Raw genomic sequence first — 23,667 nt, 5'->3', positions numbered from 1 at the left:
GATGAGCTCCAGACTGAACCGGTGGCCTTCTCCCGCCTACAACGCAATTACACACTCGATGAAAAGCAACAACATGGGACGCACTATCTTGCTTGCATGCTGCCTTCTTTTTGGGGTATATTTACACAGTGTGAAACCCATACACTAAACTGCTCTTCTTTAGGTTTTCTCTGGTCACATGAACAAGCCAAAGGAAGCTGTATTTAATTCCCCAAATTAAGTCCTAAAAATGAGGACTTCTCTCATTTTATGAACTCTACCTTTGTCACAAACTCCTCCAAAAAACGAGGGAAGGCAAAGGTAAGACTAAAGATGGCTTTGGTCCTTGTGCAGAGTTTGGCCTCTCTCGTCTGCCCGCTACCCCTACCCAGATACATGTGCCTTACGTATTGTCATTCAGAGATTTTTAGCATGTCACCAGAAAGCCAGAAATAGTGCATTACCAGGCCAATTGTGCATTTTCCTTCTCAAAGACTAGGCTTCTCACTGCAGAGAGGGCAGCACCTGGAAGCAGCCCCATGACCTCCCCAGAGAGAACTGGCCACGAACCCCCAGTGGCCAGTGTTTATGGAGAGGTTTCCGGTTCTTCCTTGGAGGTCTGAACAGGATTTCCCTAGGGAAAGAGGGCTTCCCTGAATAAATGACAAGAGAGCCTCGGCGGGCCAGCCAGGTCACTGGGCTCTGGCTCCTCATTGTTCGGCCCACCGGCTTCCCAGGGCTCCTCTCCAAGCAAGTCGGAACCCGACAGAGATGGACTCTACAGAAGGCCAGAGCGGCTCCCCTCCTGCCCACCCACACACAGGGCATGAATGAGAAAACATTCTGCACAGTCAGAAAAGGCCAAGAGACACTTTTCCGAATCCCCTTGAGAGAAGGATGACCGGGGGACCTGTAGCAGGGAGGAGGGTGCCGGGAAACAAAAAGGTTTGTTCCTTGGGAGAAGGAAGGAGGAAGAAAACAGTAAGAGACTTCTCTTTTAAGCGCTTCATGATGCAAAATTCTACTTTAATTCCTGTGTTCATTTTTAAAAACAGTTATTAGGTATTTTTAAATCGTGGAAGCAGTGATGTTTGTAGCAACCAAACAAAAGAGATAGAGAGAAACTTAATAACCATCCTCCCAAGACTACCTTCTAAACAGGGAGGAAACTTCCTGTAAGTTTGGAGTTTTGTCAACAAAGCATCCTTTTACTTAAGAGCTGTAGTTTTTCTTTGTTGGCTTTGTTTGCTGTGAGCAAGGAGGGCCAATTACCTCACAGAAGTAGATAATCGATCTGTACAGCACCGGCTAGGAAAACTCAAGGGGGTATTGTTTATCTCCCTTTGTCACTGACAAATTTCTTTAAAGTCAGAATTACATTTTGGTCTCAAATACCCAGGGAAACGAGGTAAAACGTTTCTCAAACTTAAGTCTTGGGACATACTTGGGTCTGAGAATTCTGTAAGAACCTTAAAATTTTGTTTTCATTTGATCTTTGAAAAAAGTCTTGAATAGTTTTAAAGACTTTCTACAGTGATAATTCACAATGAAAGGACATTTTTGTTGGCTCTTCTCAAATGGATTTTTAAGATTGTTCTCAGAGACTACTAGAAATTATTTTCTTAGAAAAGACTTGTGAACGTTACCAAAATAATGGGTCCTGAATCTCACCGTGTATTCAATTTTTAATGGGAGCTTCTTAAAATCATCGGCTCTGGCTCCCCAACTCCAAAACCCTGATGGGCAAGGGCTAATCACCTCTTACATGGCCTCCAGGTGACTATGACCAGCAGACGGTGACCTCAGGGAGAGATGTCCTATGTCGCCAGCTCTCCATCTGCACCCAGCAGCACAAAGCGACCTTTCCCTCCTAAACCCCCAAAGGTTCCTTTCCCCCTCAGAGAACAGATCAGAGTGATGCTTCTCCAACAACTGCCTCCAAGATCCACAGCAAAAGCGGCACCTGGGACCTTGTTCAGCAATGCAAAGTCTCGCATCCCACCCCAGAACTACTAAATCCAAAAATCTGGGAATGAGGCAAACACAGTCATTGGTGTCGAAAGCCCTCCAGCTGATTCTGACGCACGCTAAAGTCTGAGAACCACTGGGTTAGAGACTCTTGCGATTCAAGACAGGTAATGAAGAAAGACATAACTCCGTGTAAGGAAGAACCAGTTTATTAATGACAGCCTTAATTACAACCACTCTCAAGTGTAAAAAATAAAGGGTGATTAATTAAAATTTAGAACTCACTTGGACTTGCCGATTGGCCTTTCACTGGATGTGCCAAAGGGAGGGCATCTTGCCCGATTCTGAATCAACTGGTCAGACGGAGTTCACTGGAGAATGAGGTAATAAAAAGAGACAGGAGTGCCAACCGCGGGGCTCAAGTCTTCTCCATGTTGCAGTGACACTACAGAATGACAACTGCGTGGAGGCAGAGATGACAAAGAATCATCTTATAGCCGGGATATGGAATGAACATCTCTAACTGTACAGAGACACAAAAACACACATGCAGTCGTACACACACCCACACTCCAGAGACAATTTTCAAAGAATCTTTGTCCTTCCTCTGAGCAGATTTAACACGTTCATCAGCCACCATGATGCGACATGGGGCTAAAACAGAAAACCTTGCTAAGTTTCCATAAAGCCTGCTCGCTGGACGCCCAGTTTTGTGTTGGCAAGTGGGTCATCACTGCAAAAGACACCTGTGGTTTTCCCAGCATTCCACAGGCTATGATCTGCTCGCCAGGAGAGGGACCTCCTGGCAGAAACCAGCTGGGTTCAAATCGGAGGGCAAAATTCATCCCGCCCAAGGCCGGTGGGGATAGGTGAGTGGCAGCACCTGGAAGTGGTTTCCCACCTTGGGTCACAGAACACTTGCCCCATCAATGCACTGCCTTCCTAAATATTTGTGCTTTGTTACCATCCTGACAGTTAGTCTGCACTATGAGAACAGAAGGAGCTCTGGCCATGCACTGTTTCTTTTAATAAAAGCAAACTGAAACCAGAATAAGAAGAAAAAAGTATTAGGATATTTCTGATTGTGTCAACACTGTTTCAGAATTAGGTTGGATTCCATTCAAAGAGAAGGGGGGGAGGGGCTGCAGACGGGGCCCCGAAGACTGATAGGGTAAAGGGATCATGAAGTCCACAGAAGCATTTGCAATAGCCCAGCCGGCAGGACCCTCCCTGGCCACGGAGGACATGCCACACTGCTCAGGGTGGTGAACTTATGAAATAAATGCTGATCAAATAACATTTATAAATGTTTGTAGGAAAGATGGCAGGAAAAGGAGCTGGTAGAGTCAGATTCACAGATCATGCGGGGAAAGTACACCAAAAAAATTAATATTCAAGCTGAGTAAGAAAACGCTTTAAGAGAAACTGTATCCTAGCTCTCTCACTTTTGGGAGACAAAAACAAAAACACACAAAAAAAGCAGAACAAAATGCAGAATATTCCAGTTTCCAAAGAATCCAACAACTAATTTGGTGGGCTGGAGTGAGGGGTATTAGTTAATGCCTCTCCATTAACCTCATTTTCTCCTTGAATTTCATAGAAAATACAGCTCAGGCCTACTGAGAACAACAATCTGTCCTGTTAAAATTTAGCATCATTAAGTGTTCCAAAGCCCTTACTCCATACACATGAAACACACAAGTCCCCTTGAAAGAGACACTCCGGGAGGGACCAGGCGTGCCCACCCACATGACTTGTTGAATGTGATCACAACATCTGAACCCAAAGACAAGCTGTTTTCTTCTTGGGATGATGGTTTTAACAGGTCCCTGAAATGTACAGAGAAGGGATGCAAAAACAAAAACAAAAACAAAAAACAAAACAAAAAAACCCATAGCCCTCCCAGGTTAGGGGTTGAGTTTTAGAAAAGATGCACTTCTTTAGGCCATGGACCAGAAAGTCCCTTCAAGGTCTGACGAAGAGCAAAAACCGCCTGTCCCAGCCCTCCGATCACTGAAGGAGAGAACAAGACTGCGTGTTCCACAGATTCAAGTACAGCTGGGTCCCTCACCCTCCCTTTTTTTCTTTTTTGGTAAGTATCCAACCATCCATAAATTCATAGATATAGCAGAGATGCACGGCGCAATGACTTTCATACTGGTTATCTTTTTAATCCGGTCAGTGAGCAGCATTTCCCAGTGGTACCCGCCCAAAACCAAGTTCTCGGCAGTTCCATCCCAAGGGATTGCGGCGTGGATGTGGCTGGGCACGTGGGAGGGTCAGGAAGGCTGGGTCCGTCCAGTGTCATACAGCAGTGAGGCAGGGCTCTACCAGCTGGCCCTGACAGCTTCGATATCACTAACCAAATTCTGAGCCAGGCAGATCCCAAAAATCTGACAAAGGAAGGAAAAGAGTCAAACAGTGAAACTCCACTTCAGCAGGCTTCTCCCTGGCCAATGAATCTCCTTTTCCTTATCTTTTTTTAAATTGACAAGTAATTCATATACTATAAAATATATCCTTTCAGAGTCTTTACTTCAGTGATGTCTAGTATGCCTGCAATGGTGTGCGGCTATCACTGTCGTCTAATTCCATGACATTTCATGACACTGAAGAGACATTCTACCCATTAGCAGGCATCCCCATTCCCCAATCCTTGGAAACCACGAATCTACTTTCAGTCCCTAGGATTTGCCTACTTTGGACATTTCATATAAACAGAATCATAGAACATGTGGTCTTTTGGGTTCACACAGCAGAATGTTTGCAAGGTTTAGTCATACAGTAGCATGTACCAGTAGTTCAATCCTTTTGATGGCTTGAGTAATATTCTACTAGATGGATAAACTACATTTTGTATATCCTTCATCAGCTGATAGACATTTACACTATTTCTACTTTTTGGCTGTTATGAATGGTGCTAATGTGAATGTCCCTGTCCAGCTTTCTGGTAAGCAGGTTTGCAATTCTTTTGGGAGTGGAACTGCTGGGTCTTATGTGAACTCCATTTGAGTCTGAGGAAGTGCCAAATTCTTTTCCACAGTGACTACAATTCTCATTCCCTTCAGCAATGTACAAGGGTTCCCATTTCTCCACATTCTTGCCAACATTTGTTATTATCTTCCTTTTTCATTACATCCATCCTAGTATGTGTGAAGTGCTAGGTCACTGTGGTCTCAATTTGAAATTCTCTAACATCTAATTATTAGCATCTTTTCATGCGTTTATTGGCTATTTGTACTTTCTTTGGAGATATATCTGGTTTGAATCCTTTGGTCAGAGCCCCTGGGTGGTTCAGTTGGTTACGTGACTGCCTTTGGCTTAGGTCATGAAGCTGGAGTCCGGAAATCGAGTCCTGCATGGGGCTCCCAGCTCCACGGGGAGTCTGCTTCTCCCTCTAACCTTCTCCCTTCTCATGCGCTCTCTCACTCTCTCTCTAATTTAAAAAAAAAAAAAAAAAATCTTTAAAAAAATTCCTTTGGTCATCTTTGAATTGGGCTTGTCTTTTTATTCTTTAGTTGTTTTTTATATATTCTAGACACTGAACCCGATGAGACATAATGATTTGCAAATATTTTCTCTCATTTTGTGGACTGTCTTTTCTCTTAGTAGTATCCTTTTAGCACATAAGTTTAAATTTTGATGAAGTCTAACTTACCTACTCATGTTGGTTGCTTGTGCTTTTGGTATCCTATTTAAGAAAATGCTGCCTAATCAAGCTCACAAAGATTTACACTGACACTACCTTCTAGGAGTTTTTTGTTTTGTTTTGTTTTGTTTTTTAAATAGCTTTAGCTCTTAAGTTTAGGTCTTTGACCCATTTGGAGTTAGTTTTTATATATGGTGTGAGGTAGGGGTCCAAATTCATTCTTTAGCCTACAGACATCCAATTGGTCTAGCACCGTTTGTTGAAAAGACTATTCTTTCCCCCTTGACTGGTCTTAGTTCCCTTGTCAAAAATCAACTGACCATAGGGGCAGAGCTTATTTCTGGCTTTCAATTCTATTCCACTGATCTATATGTTCAACCTTACGTACCACCTTGATCACTGTAGCTCTGTAGTAAGCCTGTGATTAGAAAGTGAGTTCTCCAACTTTGCTCTTTTTCAAGTTTGTTTTGCTTCTCTGGGTCCGTTGCACTTCCACCTGAATTTTAGGATGGACCTTGTCTACTTCTTCAAAAAAAGGCAGCTGTAATTTTGATAGGGATTGCACTGAACCTATAGATCAATTTGAGGAGTACTGCCACCTTAACAATATTAAGTCTTCCAATATGAATACGGAATGGCTTTCCATTGATTTAGGTCTTCTTTAATTTCTTCCAACCACTGTGCCCCATTCGTGACCCTTTAAGAAAAGTATTCTATCTCCACAAGATTAAAAACCCCAGCTCTTGGGGCTGCTTAGGAGGAAAAGTGCATGCTTCCTTCCCTCACTAACATTTTGACAAGATGGTCCGGAGAGAGAAAGGGACAAAGAATGTCTGTGAAACTCTTTAAAAACTCTTAATCTTGCCAGTGGGAACTTCGGACCATCCCTGCCTGCCTGACCCGTCACAAGGCAGTGACTACTTTGCCCATGGCAACACTGGAATGCCAGTAGGCAACTGCCGACCCAATCAATTACTCCATCTTGAAAAGGAAAAAAAGATTTCCTAAGGTATTTCAGGATGGTAGCATCTAAAATCAGGGCTTTAAATAAAATATAAACCAGATAGTTCAGGTCTGTTCCCCAGCCCTCCGATGTGTCTTAAAAACTGTGACATGAAGGTGATTCAGCAGAGCTCCAGTCACGGTGAGGGCTCTCCCAGGGCATCATTTCCCTGTGACATCCACCCCGGAGGTTTGTCTTACCTGCAGCAATGCAATCCCTATGAAAATACCAGCCACGATGGTTAAATTGTCCTGCAACCACTTCTCAAACTGGGGCACACAGCCTTTTGTGTAGATTACAATCTGCTGGTCAACTTCCTTCACAAGGGAAGAGGAGAGCACAGCGTCACCATGCAAGTTCAAAAGCTCCTCCAACACCCTCTGTGCTAAGTGACAAGATGAGATTCCACTTACTGGTTTTTGCCTGGCATCATAGCCACACTGAGTGTTGATGACATCTTCCTGGTAAAGAAAACAAGAAGGTGAAATTCACTCAACAGATGCAAACCCCGCCTACAAATTAGCAGAAGATCCCTGTTAAGTGTCGTTAATTGAATGCATTACTTGGGCACGCAGATGTCCGAGACACCAGGTTAAATAAACATTTTGATACATTATCCCAAGTAATTATTAGAACAATCCTCAGAAGTGGGAGGGGCGCCTGGGTGGCTCAGTTGTTAAACGACTGCCTTCGGCTTGGGTCATGATCCCAGGGTCCTGGGATGAAGCCCTGCGTCAGGCTCCCTGCTTGCTCGGCAAAGCCTGCTTTTCCCTCTCCCACTCCCCCTACTTGTGTTCTCTCTCTCGCTCTGTCAAGTAAATAAATAAAATCTTAAAAAAAAAAAAAAAAGTAGGTGTTAAAATATGCCCTCTATTCCAGAAGAATAAAACTGAGGTTCAGGAAATATAAGAGTAGCAGGTGCGTTACTGACAACCTTAGGAAGCTTACAAGGGTTAGAAAATGGAGACATAGTTAAAACCATGGGGAAAGAACACAATGACTACCTTCATTTATGTTCTTTTGGGGGAACTTCTACATTTTAATCTATAAACTTCTGCATCATTTAAATGGTTTTTCAATGAGAATGCATTACTTTAATAATTAAAAAACAAAACAATGTCCCAATAACGTATCACACTGACAGATACCCTGACTTCTCACAGGTCCAATCAGAAACATAGGTTCTCCTCTTTTAGGTTTGTTTATTTTTCCCCTCTGCAGGGTATGGGTGGATTTTATTAGCTAGGCATTTGTGGAATGAGAAATCTCTACCCAGAGTATCTGTAGTTGAAAGGGGAGGCATAATGCCTTCTGACACTCTTCATAATTCTTCTGATGGAATGTTAACCCAGGGCAGGAGCCAGAGACAGAACAGTTTGTACCTGCTGGTTGGCACAAGGCCACCTGAGTGGATACCCAGGGCTCTGAGCTGGGCACTCTCCTGTCTGCCAGCCCTCCTCACAGGAAATCAAGACATGAGCCAGTGGGAGAGGTGGGCTTCCTGGCAAGGTCTCAGAGCCGGGGAGCAAGCACAGTCCTTTCAGATTCTCAGTCTCTTTCAGACCAACAGCCCAGAGACTGCTCTGAAGCTCTCCGAGAACCACTGTTCCACACCAAGACCATGCCGCCTTTTGAGGAGCCCCACACGCTCCACCTCGCATGGGGAAATGGCCACTGATCACTAGCAGCCACAGGGCTCTGCTTGATTTCAAGAAGGGCGGTCTGGGGGAGACCACTGACGGCCCGGGAGCCCGAAGAATGTGGAACAGACACGTGCAGAAGCAAATTCTCCCCCTTGTTTCTGTGCTCACTCCTGACCACTGAACTTTCAACAAGGCACTTGGCATTTTACGTCATCCCACATGCCAGTCACATGATGTGACCCAACACCCAACCAAACTCACGGTGAAAGGGTTAAGAACAGGTTCAACACTTTTTCTTTTCTTAAATAAAACACAAACTGCAGTTATCATCATTACAAATGAGAGCCTAGGCAGCTGCGGTCTTCCTCCCTAGCAGACTAGCCCTATCTCACCTCACTTTTCCCCGATTTCTGACACTGCCCCCCAGAACCAAATCAGGAAGCAGAGGGTCAGTGCCCCCCAGCCAATGCAGAGAGCTCGCACCTAAGCGGGTCCCTCTCATCAGGAAGGAATGAGAGGCACTCTCGGCAGGCTTTCTGGGCCTAAAGCTCAGCTCCATCACTTGCTAGCAGTGTGAGCTTGGAAAGTTGCTTAAGCTCCAAGGGCCTTTGTTTCACACAAAGAGGGAAGATGATGATGACACTGCCAGTAGGAATGTTCTAATTTTTATTGAGCCAACTCCCAAGAAGGCTGAGAATAAGAACCCGTGTGTGGGGGCGCCTGGGTGGCTCAGTGGGTTAAAGCCTCTGCTTTCAGCTCAGGTCATGGTCTCAGGGTCCTGGGATCGAGCCCCACATTGGGCTCTCTGCTCAGCAGGGAGCCTGTTTCCCCCTCTATCTCTCTGTCTGCTTCTCTGCCTACTTGTGAACTCTCTCTCTCTGTGGGTCAAATAAATAAATAAAATCTTAAAAAAAAAAAAAAGAACCCACGGGTGCTGCTGAATTAATGTCAGAAACAATTACTCCTACCGGGAAGATCTGAGCGCTATGCCCCCTTTAGGGGCTACAATGAGGAATGAGCAGGTAAGAACAGGTTTCTAGAAAACAGTCACTGCTCATCCCCGCCGCCCCTGCCCCGGCCCCATTTCTTGGTGAGAAGCGCAGAGCTGGCCGGCAGTCGGCCAGTCCGCGGGACTTCACTCACCGCGGGGTCTTTAGTGCAGCAGGAGAAGGGCACGCCGCATCGTTCTCGACTTGCGTTGGAATCTGTGCAATTGAAGTAAATATTTAGGTTCCAATCATCAGCTCCAAAAGCCCCACAGCACTGCCACTAGAGCAAACAGGAGAGAATTAGAACATCTCGACTTGGAGGCGACCAGGTGCCCACGCTCACGACCGCCAGACGACCGCCACCCAGCTTCCGCCAGCGCTAACCTTCTCTTCTGCCTAGAATTTCCTTTTCAACCAAACTAAACCAAAAGTGGCCCTGTAAAAGCTTCCAAAATGACTCAGGCTCAAGATCTGTAAGGATGCGCTAGCTAGCATGTGATCTAAATGGCTGGTGAGATCCACAGGGTTAGGGGTTGGAAGGGCAGACAGGGCAAGAGTCGTAGAGCAGATTCGGTCCGAACAAGATCTGCCTGGCGAGGGTGCATGGAGGAACATTCTAGATAAACAAGACACTAAACCGTGGCAATGTCTGAAGGAGGCAAGTGGTGGGAGAGTTAGAGGCTGACCCTTTAAAAACATGGTCTCTGCAGCCTTAATGGTTTTGTAAAAATCCTTTTCATTGAGGTATAATTGACATACAATAAACCGCACATGTTTAAAGGGCACAATCTTGTAAGATCTGGCATATGTATCATTGTGAAACCATCACCACAATCAAAATAGTGAACACACTCATTACTGCCCCAAGTTTTCCAGGCTTACTTTTCATTATATACCTGTTACTACTCTGAACTTCTTTTTAAGAACATGAATTTACATTTTTAACTTAAAAAATTCCATCATCCAGGACGCCTGGGTGGCTCAGTGGGTTAAAGCCTCTGCCTCTGGCTCAGGTCATGATCTCAGGGTCCTGGGATCAAGCGCCCCATCAGGCTCTCTGCTTGGAGGGGAGCCTGCTTTCCCCCCTTCTCTCTGACTGCCTCTCTGCCTACTTGTGATCTCTCTCTCTCTCTCTGTCAAATAAATAAATAAAATCTTTTAAAAAAATAAAAAACAGTATTCCATCCTCTAATTAAAATATGTATAAAATGAGCTGCTGAAGTCAATGAGTCTCAAAAGGGCTTGGTACAGGGGCTGGTTGCTCCAGAGGGCCCTGCGTCACTCCCCTTCTGGACTAGCTCTATCCTCTCTGAGTTAAGTAAACATCAAGCCTTGACCATTTTCTCGCTTTCAGGCCCAAGAGCAACTTCAACACATTACACTCCACGACAGAAAAACAAAATCACATGAAATAACAGTATTTCCATATAAAGCAGACAGCAGAGCAAGAGAACGTGTATACGCATGTTCTTCCAGCTCATCTGGCCCTCCGAGGGCTGGGCTTGTGCATCTCCAGTTCCACCTGCAAAGCTTCATCAGATTTTTCATGCAAACTAGTCAGCAACAATACTTGGCAAGGTGTGAGCCTGCATCTATTATGACCTAACAAGTCAGGGAGGTCTGCCCAGGACATGAACCAGGGCTTAATTTCACACCTGAGGTGCAGCTCACTCCAGGCCAGCAACACAGCCCCACTCACTGCTGAGTACCTAACGAAGGAGCGTGGCTCCCACAGGGCAAGTGCCAATGCAAGATGCAACCGTCTCCTCCCTTTATCAAAGGGAACCCCTGCCCAGCTCCCCCTGCAAAGCTGTCCAACAAAGAGACAGCCACTCGTCCCCTGGGCTTCTGTTTGCCCCCCAGTCGTGCCACAAACGTTTAGGTCAAGACACCCCTGTCCAATTTCTCAGGGCACACAAATAAAGACCTCAACACCCATGGACAGTTAACACCTTCAGCCTCCTAGAAAACCACACGTCTTATGAGAGTGTCCTAATACTTGCCTGAGTTAAACAGTAGCTGTTACTATTTCTACTATACTATCAGGGAAGTAGGTCAAGGTTCCGCTAGCCCGCGTCACTTAGCTAATTAGAGTTTGGCACTAGATCTCTATTTCTGACCTCCTGTTTATACCGTTTTCCGTTCTGAGTCAAAGGAGGCATCTGCAACGTCATTTGCATGCCAGGGGAAGTCACCTAGTAACGTTGGGAAGGCTAGGGAAGGGGCAAATTCTTCACCTGCTAGAGGTCACGGGGGCTTAGAAGTTGCTCAACTTTTGGTTGTGCAGAACTGGGTGTGCTCTAAGGTTTGGATAGGCATGTTTTAGGAGCTCTGTGGACAAATATTCTATTGCTGGGTGTATGATTAGGAGCCATGAAGTGTAGAGGATGGCCAAAAAGGGGGCAAGGAGCAAGAAAGAATCCCCAAGACACCACATAACATGTTACACCGAGAGCAAAACAATACTCTGCAGCAGTCGATGGAAACAGCACGTGCGCTTATAATCTCCTTGTTCAAGAGGCTCTCTTTGTCCCTCGGACTTGGTAGAAATTAAGATTAAGTGAAAAACAGGACATTTTCACTAGGGTATAAATCACGGAAGTCAGAAAGGAGGTTAGAAGATAATGAATACACAAGTAAAGCAACAACAACAACAACAACAAAAAAAAAAAACATGTGGCAAAATCAGAGGTAGGTTCCAGCAGGCGTGGCCAGAAGCCAGGAGCAACGTTCATTCCCCGACAAGGCTTTCAACTTAAAAATAGACTAAATTTAAACTTACATATTCTTGCGTGAAGTCTATGAGGTTCTGCAAATCAATGTCATCTCTGTACGCTCTGATGTTGTTGTTTATAAAGAAATACAGCTGGTCTTTGATCCAGTCTTTGAAAACAAATGCCAGAACCCCAGCAGTGAGCTCCAGGAAGAAAATAATTCCCAGGAACACAGAAAACTAAGACAAAAGACACACAGAGAACAGTTTAAAGGGCTATTTTGGTCATATGTACTTAAATGGTCCCTTCCAAAAAGGTGTGCAATTACACTGGGTTGTTACACGTGTCTAAAGCAGATACTCTTCAGTTGCTTGATTTGCTAATAGCCTATTACACTCCAGTAAAGGATTTTTAAGAATTGTTCATAATCGGGGCGCCTGGGTGGCTCGGTCGTTAAGCATCTGCATTCCGCTCAGGTCATAATCCCGGGGTCCTGGGATCCAGCCCCACACTGGTCTCCTGGCTCAGCGGGAGGCCTGTTTCTCCCCTCCCACTCCCCCTGCTTGTGTTTCCTCTCTTGCTGTCTCTCTCTCTCTCTCTGTCAAATAAATAAATAAATAAAATCTTTAAAAAAAAAAAAAAGAATTGTTCATAATCACGTTTTAGGGGTTCTGCTGGTCCATTTCGTAATTAACAAAGCCAATAAGCAAACATGGATAAGAGGCATTTCTCATTAGACCCACACTGCAACCTAATGAGCTTCTCCGGCTTCACGAACCACCCCAACTCCTGAACAATGACCTGCCCTCACCTCCAATAAGCCTTGTCACCATGAAATATAAACTATCCCAGTATTTGAAGATCGACTGTCATCTGTCACTATGGCCTTCATGCTGTATGCAATACATTCCTTTCTTTTGGATTTAGACAAATTTAGACACTGCTTTAAATCCTCTTTGCACCTACTTTATGGGGTAAAATAGCAGATGTGTCCGTCTTTGATGACAAGGTCAAAGAGGAAGTTGGGGAGGGGGGCCTGGAGGTGGTGACTAGGACATGAAAATCATTTCCCATTAAGAAAACTGGATTGAAACTTTTCTTAGGAACACTAGCTGTGCTCACCCTTCTTTGTAAATAACAGTCTCAGAAGATTTTAAGTAACATCAACACACAGCCGAAGGCAGACTTCTGGCTGATGTGGCCAATAAGAATTTACTCAGGAAGGCTGGGGCCACAGGTAAGGTGGTCACTGCCCAGGCATCTGGAGAAATTTCCCTTTCATCTCCAAGACTCTGAAGAGCCCCATCTTAGTCATACCAACGTACTGTTCACACCCACAGTTCTTTCCACTTCCTATCACCCCCACACTCTTACTCTTTCCCAACTTTTTTGCTGAAACAGATTATGAGAAATGAGGCTGTGAAGGACCAGGCAAGCTTCTGGTGACAAGGACAGAAAGAGGGACACTGGGGCCAGAGCTGCTCAGCAGACACCACAGAGCCTCCAGGACACGAGTAGCTGAGGGGGCAGAGAGGGGAGGGGGCTAAAGCTGTCTGCTGTTTCTCTGCTCAGCAAGCAGACATCCAGCAACCAACCGAGAAAGAAAAATGTGCTGGAGAAGGGATGCAAAGGAAGCTGCAGAGATACTTACTAAGATAAGAAAAAGACAGAAGATGTTAATTCCTCCAGCAAACATCTGAAGGACCCATAATAGATCAGGTCCTGGATTTGGTGGGCTTTGCAGAAGCAAGGATGGGTAAGACCCAATCCTGCCTCCAAAGACCCCCAGTCTTAGGGGCTGTGGGGGTGGGGATGGGAAGGGGGGGCATTTCACATCAGAGGTCCATACATCTGACAGTGTGGAGCCAGGATACAGAGTGCCATTCTGGGAGGGTGGGCAGGAGGGGAGGGTGGAAGAAAGAAGTAAGTGCCTGGCAAAGTGTAGGACTCCAAGGTTTGGGCTCTTAACTCTAGACGCTCTAGAGCTCAACCCTTCAGGTTCCATAGACCTCCTCCTGGTATCTGCTCTTGATGAATTCATGAGAATTCATTCACTATCATCAGTGGTACCAATAATTTCAAAGTAAGATTTCCTCCATCTAGAAAAAAGGACAGTGAAAAAAATGATCACTCTTACTCAGGGCCTACCCCTAGTGTAAAACAACTCCCCTCCCTTTAGTAGATACAGAAATACAAAGGTTATCATGCTACGCAACTGAGAAAAATCAGAGCTGGCTCACACGCACGTGCACACAAAACACCACCACAGAAGCCATGCACGAAGTTAATTCAACTTTTGTTCTCACCACCATAGAGGTTAGGCAAGTTCATTTTCCAGTTAACCCTGGTAAAGTTTCTCTTACTGCTACATGATATAGAGATCAAAAACTGAGTTCAAATTAAGTTCTTATCAAATATTTGGCAGAAACCTCTCTGTCCTGGCCCTGTGACCTCATTTCCCCCATTTCCAAAGGTGCAGAAACGGACTCGCAGCCTTCATCTTAGGGCCTCAGTTGACCAGGAAGCTCCATTTCCATTTCTCATTATCTTAGCTCCCAGATTTTCCCTCAGCAAATCTCCTAGCCCTGTAGCATCAGATCCCTGGGGCTGTTAAAGGCATGTTTGCATTCACTTCCTACTTATTATGAGCTCCTGCTCAAAGAATATTCTGGGCCTGTTCTGACTGTTTGTCCTAAACAGGGAAGCCATTTTAAATATTATCTGTGATTTCCAAAAGCCAAGAAATGATATAACTTTCTTCATTTCCAACATGGGGCTTGATAAATTATGGTGTTGATTTTGGAGAAACCGATCAGTTTCTGCTGTTAACTCTGGTACCTTCAAACACAAATACAATAAATTATATCAAAGGGACTCCTTTTATAAACTGAACTATATTCAAATAAATCACATTAAAGGGGATCCCATATTTGGGGGCATGGAGGCTAAAACTGATAAGACAGTGGCAAATGGTTAAATATTATCTGGGGTCCGATGAGGCTCTAGAAAGTGGAGTGAGGTGAGCCCACACATTTAGAAGGATCTCTTGCCAAGAAGACTGGCAGGTCGGCAGGTGAGGGTCAGGGGCAAATCTCACCTGGTCTCCTGGTCTTTGATTAGGTGGGCGATGACAGAACTGTGTGTGTGTGTTTAAAAGGGGGAACTGGGAGATAAGGCATAAGGCCAGTGGAGTGTTGGGAAACCAGCTGCTCCCACCACAGACAAGTGTATACAGAACAGAGAACCAACTGCTTATTCAATTGTAGGGAGCACCAGTGTCCCTCGTTTCCCAGCAGTGTCATGTAAACTTGCAGCTTAAACATACAACCTTTCAGGTTTGATTCGCCAAAACCTCATCTGTACCAGGGCTGCCCAAATTCGAAGCAGGCTACCCTGGCTGGGGTATGGTTGAGTCCACACTCTTTAGGGGCATTCAAGAAAAATGCCAGAGGATGACGTGGCAGGAATCCTGGGGAAGAGCAGCATGTCCCACATGGCTGTGGGGACGGGGGCTAGCATGTGCTCTGGTCTTAAGTGAAAATGTCTCTGGATGACGTTGAGCAGGATTCTAGGAACATGTGGTATGATACTAACACTTGCCTAGAAATCTCACCATCTTTCCTCACGACAGGAAGGTGGATTTTTTGTTTTCCATCCTTTCCCTGTTTCTGGAAAGGGGAGTGGACACTGCTGCACAGAGAACATCGACACAGATGCCCTCCACCACGCCACACTCCAGACTGACCGGCATGTTCAGCTGACCGTCGGCTACACTTACCAAGCCTGTTTCAGATACATACGTGGAAGCACAGGCCCTTCTGTCCTCCTTTGGAAGGAATCTCCAAAGGAAAGGCTTTCACTAAGGAAGCACGGAGGGTGATCTAGAGAGTTCTCCTGAAAGGAAAGCGTCAACCGGGCCGTATTTTCACTGGGCTTTTGGAAGAGCCACCCTGCCTAGAGATAGGGCATCCTCCTGCAGGAGGACAGGAGCTTGGGCCTCGGCCAGCGCACAGAACGGGATACTCACAAACTTCAGAAGGAACGTGTTTTCCCGTAGCGCTCCAATGCACCCTGCGAATCCCAAAATGAACATCACTCCTCCCACCACGAGGAAGAGCCAGACTGGGTCAAAGCCGCCGAGATCGGTGATGGAAGAGATATTGGACAGAACTCCCTGGGGGCAGAGAAGCGAACACAATGGGTCACCAGGATGTGGGGCAGTTTTTCAACATGGAAAGATTATTACAGTTGCCTTGTCCCCCTCGCAAAGAAACACTTGAGAGGTGATCTGATGATGAGGTGTGACTGATATTCAAGAAACACTGCAAATTAATTAAAAACAGTGTGCGAGAAATACACACTTCCCAACACCCAGGAAGAGGGGTCACTCTTCAGCAGCCAGGTCAAGCAGGTGTCAGACAAGCGCCTGCCCAAAGCCTGTGGCGTTTCGTAGGGAACAGGGAATGAGCTAGGTGCCGAAGGCTGACACAGGGCCAGTCCCAGCCACAAGCCCCTGGAAGTTTTCCAGGGAAAAACTGAGCCTCGAGATCTGCCCTTGACCCAGAACCTATGTTAGAAATTACAAGATTTTTTTTTTCTCTAAAATGCAAGGTACATATTTGCTCTTCATTCCTACAGAGATGAACCACTGTTACTTTGAAACCATGAATGTACAGGAGTCTTAAATAGCCAATATCATCAATATTTTATTTTCTTATCTTACTAGTTTTGGACTCTCAAAATATCCCAGAGTATCATGGTATAGCTCGCTGTAAAGTCTTAAATCATTTGTTTCAAAACACTCCCAACAACCTGAAGGAATGCAAAGTATTTATCTGATTTTATACTTCAAGGAAAATGGAGCCCAGAGAGGCTTCGTGACTTGCTGGAGGTCACACAGCTGTTTATTGATTTTTTTCTTTTAAACCAGAACAAAAGATCTACTTCATGTTCTTTCCTCAATCAGTGGAAGCCATGTATTTGCTTCCCAGCACTTCCAGTTAGCAGAAGCCTCCTCTCATCCATCGCCAGAGACCTGCTGCTATCAGAAAGCCTGAGTTTAAGGGTTTTAAGTTTTAGTCCATTTTAAGGTTGCAGGATCACTTGCACAAAAACATCTTTTGTTTGTTGGGTTTTTGTTTCTTTTTGGGGGGGTGGAGGCATGGACTTAAAAACAATAGTAGGATATTAATAATAGAACACATATGAGAAATAAAGAACTCTTAAAATGTACAATTTAAACCTTACAGGAAAGGCCAAAGGTTTAAGTCAAGTCACAGATGAAGGGTTGAGAGATGAGGAAAGCAGTTAGGAATGTAGGGTGTATTCACAAAACTTCTGAGGAACCACAACACAACAACCACACCCTTCATGAGACAGCTTAGTCCAATGGTTTGATCCAGTCTTGTGTTTCTTAGATTTCCAAGCTCTGAATTAGGAGTACTCCGGGGAGGAGTGTGTGGGTGGAGAGGGGAAACACAGGAATACTGTTATCAATTCTCCACCTACACAGATGATAGGAAGAAAAAAACTCTGCCAGAGAAGTCACACAAAATCCAGGCAACAGTACTGAGGGTCCCGTGTTAGAAGGAAATCAACCCCTCCCCCTAGAATGCCTGGGAACACAGGTGTTAATGCTTAAGGTCTTAATGTTCTGTACCTGCTCAGCCAGGGGGAAAGAAAAACAACATTGGAGGGTACATGATACATTCTTAAAAGTTAACTTAATTATGAGAGAAGGAGACTGCATTTCCTTGGCACCCGAACAAGGCAGCAGAGGGGGAAGTGACAGGAAGAGATGTCAGCTCCATCACAAAGAGGCCTTTCTGATAACAGTAGGTCTCCCTTGAAGGATGAGAGAAGGCTTTGGCTCATGCAAGAGCCAAAGCAGTGAGCCTCTGTCAGTTCTGCAGTAGGAGGGATTCCCAAATTGGATGTGACATTGGGACTTAATGACCTTTAGGTTCCTTCCAACTTTAAGACCATTCTATGATTCCACCCACTTTTAATGGGCTTTTGTGACTCACACTCAAGTCTGAGCAAAGATCAGATTGTTCCTAAACAGTCTTCCATGAGCTATGGCTGGACACAAAGAGGTCAGGGATAAAAGAGACAATTATCTGGGCAACTCTGGCAAAGCAAGTCAGCCAACCAACATGCACACCTGTGTCTCAAACACTGAGCTACACCCTCAAAAGGCTACAAAAAATATGATCTCTGGGATGCCTGGGTGGCTCAGTGGGTTAAGCATTTGCCTTCGGCTTAGGTCAGGATCCCAGGGTCCTGGGATCGAGTCCTGCATCGGGCTCCTTGCTTGGCGGGAAGCCTGCTTCTTCTTCTGCCTGTGGCTTCCCCCTGCTTGTGCTCTCTCACTCTCTCTTTCTCTGACAAATAAATAAAATCATTAAAACAACAACAACAAAAACAAAAACAGAACAAAACAAAAAACCATGATCTCAACTGTCAGTAGTTTCCTGAAGCATCTGTCCTCTCTGGGTTTCATTTGGAGGATGAGTATCTGGCTTTGCAGACAAACTTATTTTCATACCTTTACTCTGTCCAGCCTACAGGGGCAGCTTTAATTGAGGGGCTTCCTACTGTTACCATGGAAACAACAATCATTTGGGGGTCTAGCTGGCCTGCAGATTCTACTTTTAATCCTGAACTCTGGCAAAAGGCAGGACTGGAGATAGATACTGAGTGCTTTGGGGAAATAATATTCTGCAAAGCCTGAAAAAGACGACCAAGAACTTAATTTGTAATGGATGCAGAATATACCCAGGTCATTATCAGTTGGAAACTAACTCAACGTGTCAAACCTCAAGTTTCTGCCTTTTCCTTGGGATTAGGATTACTTACTCAGATGGAGATGAACAACAAAAAACCGCACTCCTTCACCTGCGCCATGTTTCCCAAGAGCCCCTGAAAAGCAGTCTTACTGCTTCAGACTACACAGAGAGATTACAGCCGAGCTGAACTCAATCCTGGCAGCCGAGATTCCGGATTACAGAAATGATGGGGAGCTGAGAGCTTGGCCTTCTGCTGTCTCAGAGATGGGGTCTTCTCACTGGACTTTTTAATTGTGTTAAGCTCAATGTGACAAATCAGTAAGAAGTGCTAGAACATGCCTGCTGAATAAAAATTATCATTAAGGCTTGTAGCTGACAAGAAGCCGGAAGAAAAAAAATACAAGCTCCAAGATTACAGTTAAGTCGGCCAAGTGATTTAAAATAGACGTTCCCATCAGCGGTAAATATTCAGGAATGCACTAGAACAACACCAGCAGACACCTAGTCTTCTGGGAACCTGAGGGCACCACCCTCATCTTTGGGCAAGAGCACTTCCCCATCTTGCAAGGCTTCCTGCCCACCCCCTCAAATGCACTCCATGTGCCCCTCAGAGCAGCCAAATTCTCTCATGACCCCCCTTCCCTCATGACTGCTGAGAAGTCTGAATCCCCTTCCTCGCACACCAAGGTTTGGAACAGGCATCTCCCTCTTGTGGCTGAAGTTATAAAAGGCCCAAATCAGCAGCAGCATTATGTTTTTCACCATGTGGATAAAGTCTCCACAATGAGAACCAGAAAGCCAGGCGTAGGAAGAAACAAAGAATAAGGGCTGGGACGGAAAATCCTGTCGGCGTTATAATCCCTGACCTGACGAGGAGTTCTGCGGATCACTCCAAAATCCTTATAATACATGCCCTTGACGGCACAAGGCAGTTCTGTAGGGGTCTGTCTGCGTCTGAGGAGTCCTGTACAACCTGACAACAGCTGTCAATCAACTAGGCTTTCAGAGCTGCACGTGGGCGTATACACAGGTGCATAACTATATGCACACACACACTCGGCCAACACTGGAAGTTCACATTTTATGTTGAGAAGAAAGTTCTGGGGGCCCAACACGGAGCAGGAAAGGGGCAGAGCTAAGTGTTGGACTTAACTTGACCCCTTGACTCAACTGGCTACTACTTCCAGTCAACCGAGCCCTTAAGCCCAGGTAAAGTCTTCCTTCTTGTTGACTTTCTATCAACTCAGCATCGTTAATGAAATGAGTTCTGGATGGAACTCTTAGGTATTTTGTCTCTGTCATTGACAAAAAATACATGATGTAAGCTCCAATTCTCGATGTAAACATGACTGTTCAGTCCTTTGCCTTCAACATCAACTTCTTAGAAACTCAAACTTGTCGGGGGGAAAAAAAAAAAAAGTACAAAAAGGCAACTGGCTACTCTCCTCTGTACCCGGAACTGCTGCTCAAGTGAGAAGCACACACACACACGCAGCCCGGTATCTGCATCCCGGGGGTACGGGCTTGTGCTTCTCCTCCAAGGATCCTGCAGGCAGAGCCCAGGGGGCTGAAAGGGTTAAGGGTCCTGGACGTCGTGCATAAAGTCAGAAAATACCATCCTGCGAAGCTGCGCCTGACTGGAATGAAGATAAACACAGGAGAAGCAGAGCAATTAGCCATGTGCATTTCTTCCTTTATCCGTTTGTTTGGGCTGACACGAAAATGGTCTTCTGAACAGCAGCAGCAGAGAACAGTCAGCAAAAGAGAGCCAGAGACCGAGATTGCAGGGCACAAGAAAGAGAGATTCAAGTACTACAGACCTGAGAATATGGGTGGGGGGCGGGGGGAGATTCACTACACAGATGTTCCTTGTTATCGTGTAAGAGTTCTTCGCAGTCACACTCTATACGCCTGTATCTACGGTCTGAGGCCCCTCAGCCAGCTCCCCAGGGTCTATGGCTAGTGCTGCAGGAGATGCACAAACACAATGACCACACCATAAAGGGCGGCTCCGAAGACAAGATGAAGACCAGCCAATTAAAAAGTTGAAAAACAACAAATATATTCAGCAAATGAGCCATTCCAGAAATTGGCTTTTGGACAGCTAGCTCTTGGCGTATCAATCCAGAGCCTTTAAGAGATGATCCTCCGGTGAAATAGGACATTTCCGTTATCTACTAGGGACTAGACAGTATCTCTCAGAATTTAGCAAGGAGACCCATGTGTGTCTAAAAAGAAATCAGACATGCTCGTGGAACGTGTCTGAAGCAATAGCAGACAGAGTCTTAGCCAACAAACAAAAAATATCAGTGTGCATCCACTGTAGTAAAAGGGAGACTGATACTCCAGTCACCTGGACAAGGCTGCCCTCGAGTGCGGCAGGGAGCATTCATCCTGCACTGTACTCAAGTCCACTGGGCTCACCTACAATTTCCCCTGGAATCCTGAAACACAGAAAGAGGGTCGCCTGGACAGTGCTAGCTGTGGGGCAAAGACACAGGACATGATCATACAGATACCTCGTCCTGAATCCCAGTTCCACGACCTACTACCCATGTGATTCTGGGCAAGCTACCAAACCCGCCTAAGTCTCAATTTCCACATCAGCAAAATGGTACCCCACATCATAAGGATGAAGGAAATAAGTCAAGTAAATCCAAACACTATGCTAAGTGCTTGGCACAAAGTAAGAATTCAGTGAAAATTTATCCCCATCCTCACTACTGTCACTACCCTATTAGACCAAGAGAACACATCAGATGCTACACTGAAGCACAGAGGAGGAGCCTCTAACTCAACTGCACTAAAGGGGAATCCATCTTGCTCTGGTACTTGTTCTGCCTGACCCTTTTAAGGAAAGCCATGACCAGATCTGACGATCACACCTAATGAAGGTGGCAGTAACTGACTTACAGCCAGATCGTCTTTGTTTGGGAATGGAAAGTCACCTAAAGACACTCCAAGTAGAGGCAGAAGAGAGAAGCCATGCGTAAGCAAAAGCCATGAGTAGGCAGACGTCATGAATGGGTAGAAGCTAAGAGCGCACAGAAGTGGTGCCGTGGAGAAAAGAGCAGTGAGAAGTGAGTCAACAGTGGTGAGCACACTGGGCAGTCAGCAGCCATGTTGTCAAGATGGCGGCACCCTGAACAGGGAAAGCAGGCCTCCGCTGCCAAGGAGCCAACTGGGTACACTGGTCATCGAAGATGCGCCGCTCCTGGGGGACCTTCCAGATACTTAACAATGTCCTCCTCCCTGCGGGATCTCTTCGTCCCGTGGTCTGATGAACACTATACACCTTGGCAATAACGTGGAAAACTGGCCCACCTTCCCACTGACCTCCTCCTCCTCAGCACCTCATTCATTCAACTATCCCTGAAACTGAAGCAGCTTCTCACCCGTGCTTCTGCAATAAAGGACTATGCTCTGAGCAGAACTGTTTTTTCTTGGAAAAGGCTTCTACGCACGTGTAGAAATGAAAAGGCAAACAGAGCTGCGGAAGGGTTTCAAACCAATAAACCTCAGGAGTGTCTGTGGTTTTTTCCACCACCAGCTCAGAGAGTCCTCTGTGTGCCACCTGGCAAGCTTCAGTTTCTTCTCTCTCAACCCACACAGAAAAGAAATGCAAAAATAGCATTAATACGCCCCTAAGGTCTGGGGCTCTTCTGCTTTGGCATATACAAGCACATTCCTTCCAACTGCTGGATAAGAAACAAAGAGACAGGCATATGGAACGTGCACCCAGAGCCAAGCCAGATGGACCCCTCTGAGATTTATGGGACTGGGTCCTGATTCACCCATCCCCCATAAACTGGACCCTACTGGGGTGGAACTGGCAGCCGCTTTCCTAGAGTACAAAAGATGGAAGCGTTTCCCAACTTGAGAGAGGATGACAAGACAGAATATTCTAAAGAAAATGAGCTCCGGGAGTGGTCCTGGAGAGTTGGAGATGCAGTTTTCAATAGGAAGACCTGTCCACAGGAAGACCACACTGCAACAGACCTGCTCCCTCAACACTCATCAGAGATCCCCAAAGAACATTACAAAGCAAGGCCACTCTGCAAACCCCAAGACATCCATTTGCCTGAGGAATCATGGCAGAGTCCAGACAGAGGACTTGAAAAGTGAAGAACCAGGAGCTCACTGGGACCCGTAGTCCAGGAGGGTGTACAGTTGTGGGGGCAGCAGGACTCAGGGCCTGGAGAAGTGACGCAAGGTTAAAGGAAGGCCAGCTGCCTTAAAGGCATGTGGTCGCCTAGTTTTTTTGTCAAAAAAAAACATCATCAGTGAGATTAAGTAATCCCTTCTTACAGCTTAAAAGTGGCCATGACCATGGGGCACCTGGATGGCTCAGTCAGTTGACTGTCCAACTCTTGATTTCAGCTCAGGTCATGATCTCAGCATCATGAGGTTGAGATTGACCGGGCTCTGTGCTCAGCATGGAGTCTGCTGGAGATCCTCTCTCTCTCCCTGTGCCTCTCCCCCACCCCACTCGCTCTCTTGCTCTCTCTCAAAATAAATAAAGAAAATCTTTTTTAAAAATGGCCATGACCTGGTTTGGGGAGAGGAAGGGGAGGAGAGACATCATCTTCCAGGCCTCCATGAAATCCTGCTATCAAGCAGTTGGTGCTGTGGCCAGCTGTGCCAAGTCCCACCCACTGGTGTTGCTCCTGGACCAGAAACGCCACCCCAGAGGGAAGGACTGCCTCTCTGAACATGGAAACAAATCCACAGGCAAAAGTGTCACTTTTCAGAAATCCAGCCTGTTCCCAGGCCACTCGCCAGACGCCTTTACATGTGTGTCCTCATGATGGAATACATACCCAGGAGTGGTCCTAAGTATAATATGTAACAGAGGCTCTGATCACGGTGCGCTCCCTGCCCAAACTAAAGTGAAAAAAAGAAAGAAAGAAAGAAAGAAAAGAAAAGAAAAGAAA

At 45.7% G+C, this 23,667-nt stretch overlaps 1 protein-coding gene across 2 annotated transcripts in view; it reads right to left on the bottom strand.

Moving 5' to 3' along the window:
- Positions 1–2,140: 2,140 nt before the first annotated feature.
- TSPAN5 (tetraspanin 5) overlaps positions 2,141–23,667 on the bottom strand; it is a 164,898-nt gene continuing 143,371 nt past the window's right edge. For both annotated transcript variants that reach the window (XM_032861234.1, XM_032861245.1), the window contains 6 exons: positions 15,973–16,119; positions 12,014–12,184; positions 9,386–9,511; positions 7,013–7,060; positions 6,800–6,916; positions 2,141–4,340 (listed from right to left, as the gene is read on the bottom strand). In XM_032861234.1, the coding sequence (XP_032717125.1) occupies positions 4,275–4,340; positions 6,800–6,916; positions 7,013–7,060; positions 9,386–9,511; positions 12,014–12,184; positions 15,973–16,119 (675 nt within the window). In that variant the 3' untranslated portion in view covers positions 2,141–4,274. The remainder of the gene's footprint in view (positions 4,341–6,799; positions 6,917–7,012; positions 7,061–9,385; positions 9,512–12,013; positions 12,185–15,972; positions 16,120–23,667) is intronic.

The sequence above is a fragment of the Lontra canadensis genome, unplaced genomic scaffold (genome assembly GCF_010015895.1).
Source record: "Lontra canadensis isolate GAN:19392208 unplaced genomic scaffold, GSC_riverotter_1.0 scaffold1, whole genome shotgun sequence".
NCBI classification, from domain to species: domain Eukaryota; kingdom Metazoa; phylum Chordata; class Mammalia; order Carnivora; family Mustelidae; genus Lontra; species Lontra canadensis.
Note: the sequence above shows the minus strand (reverse complement) of the source record. Positions and strands in the feature narration are given on the sequence as shown.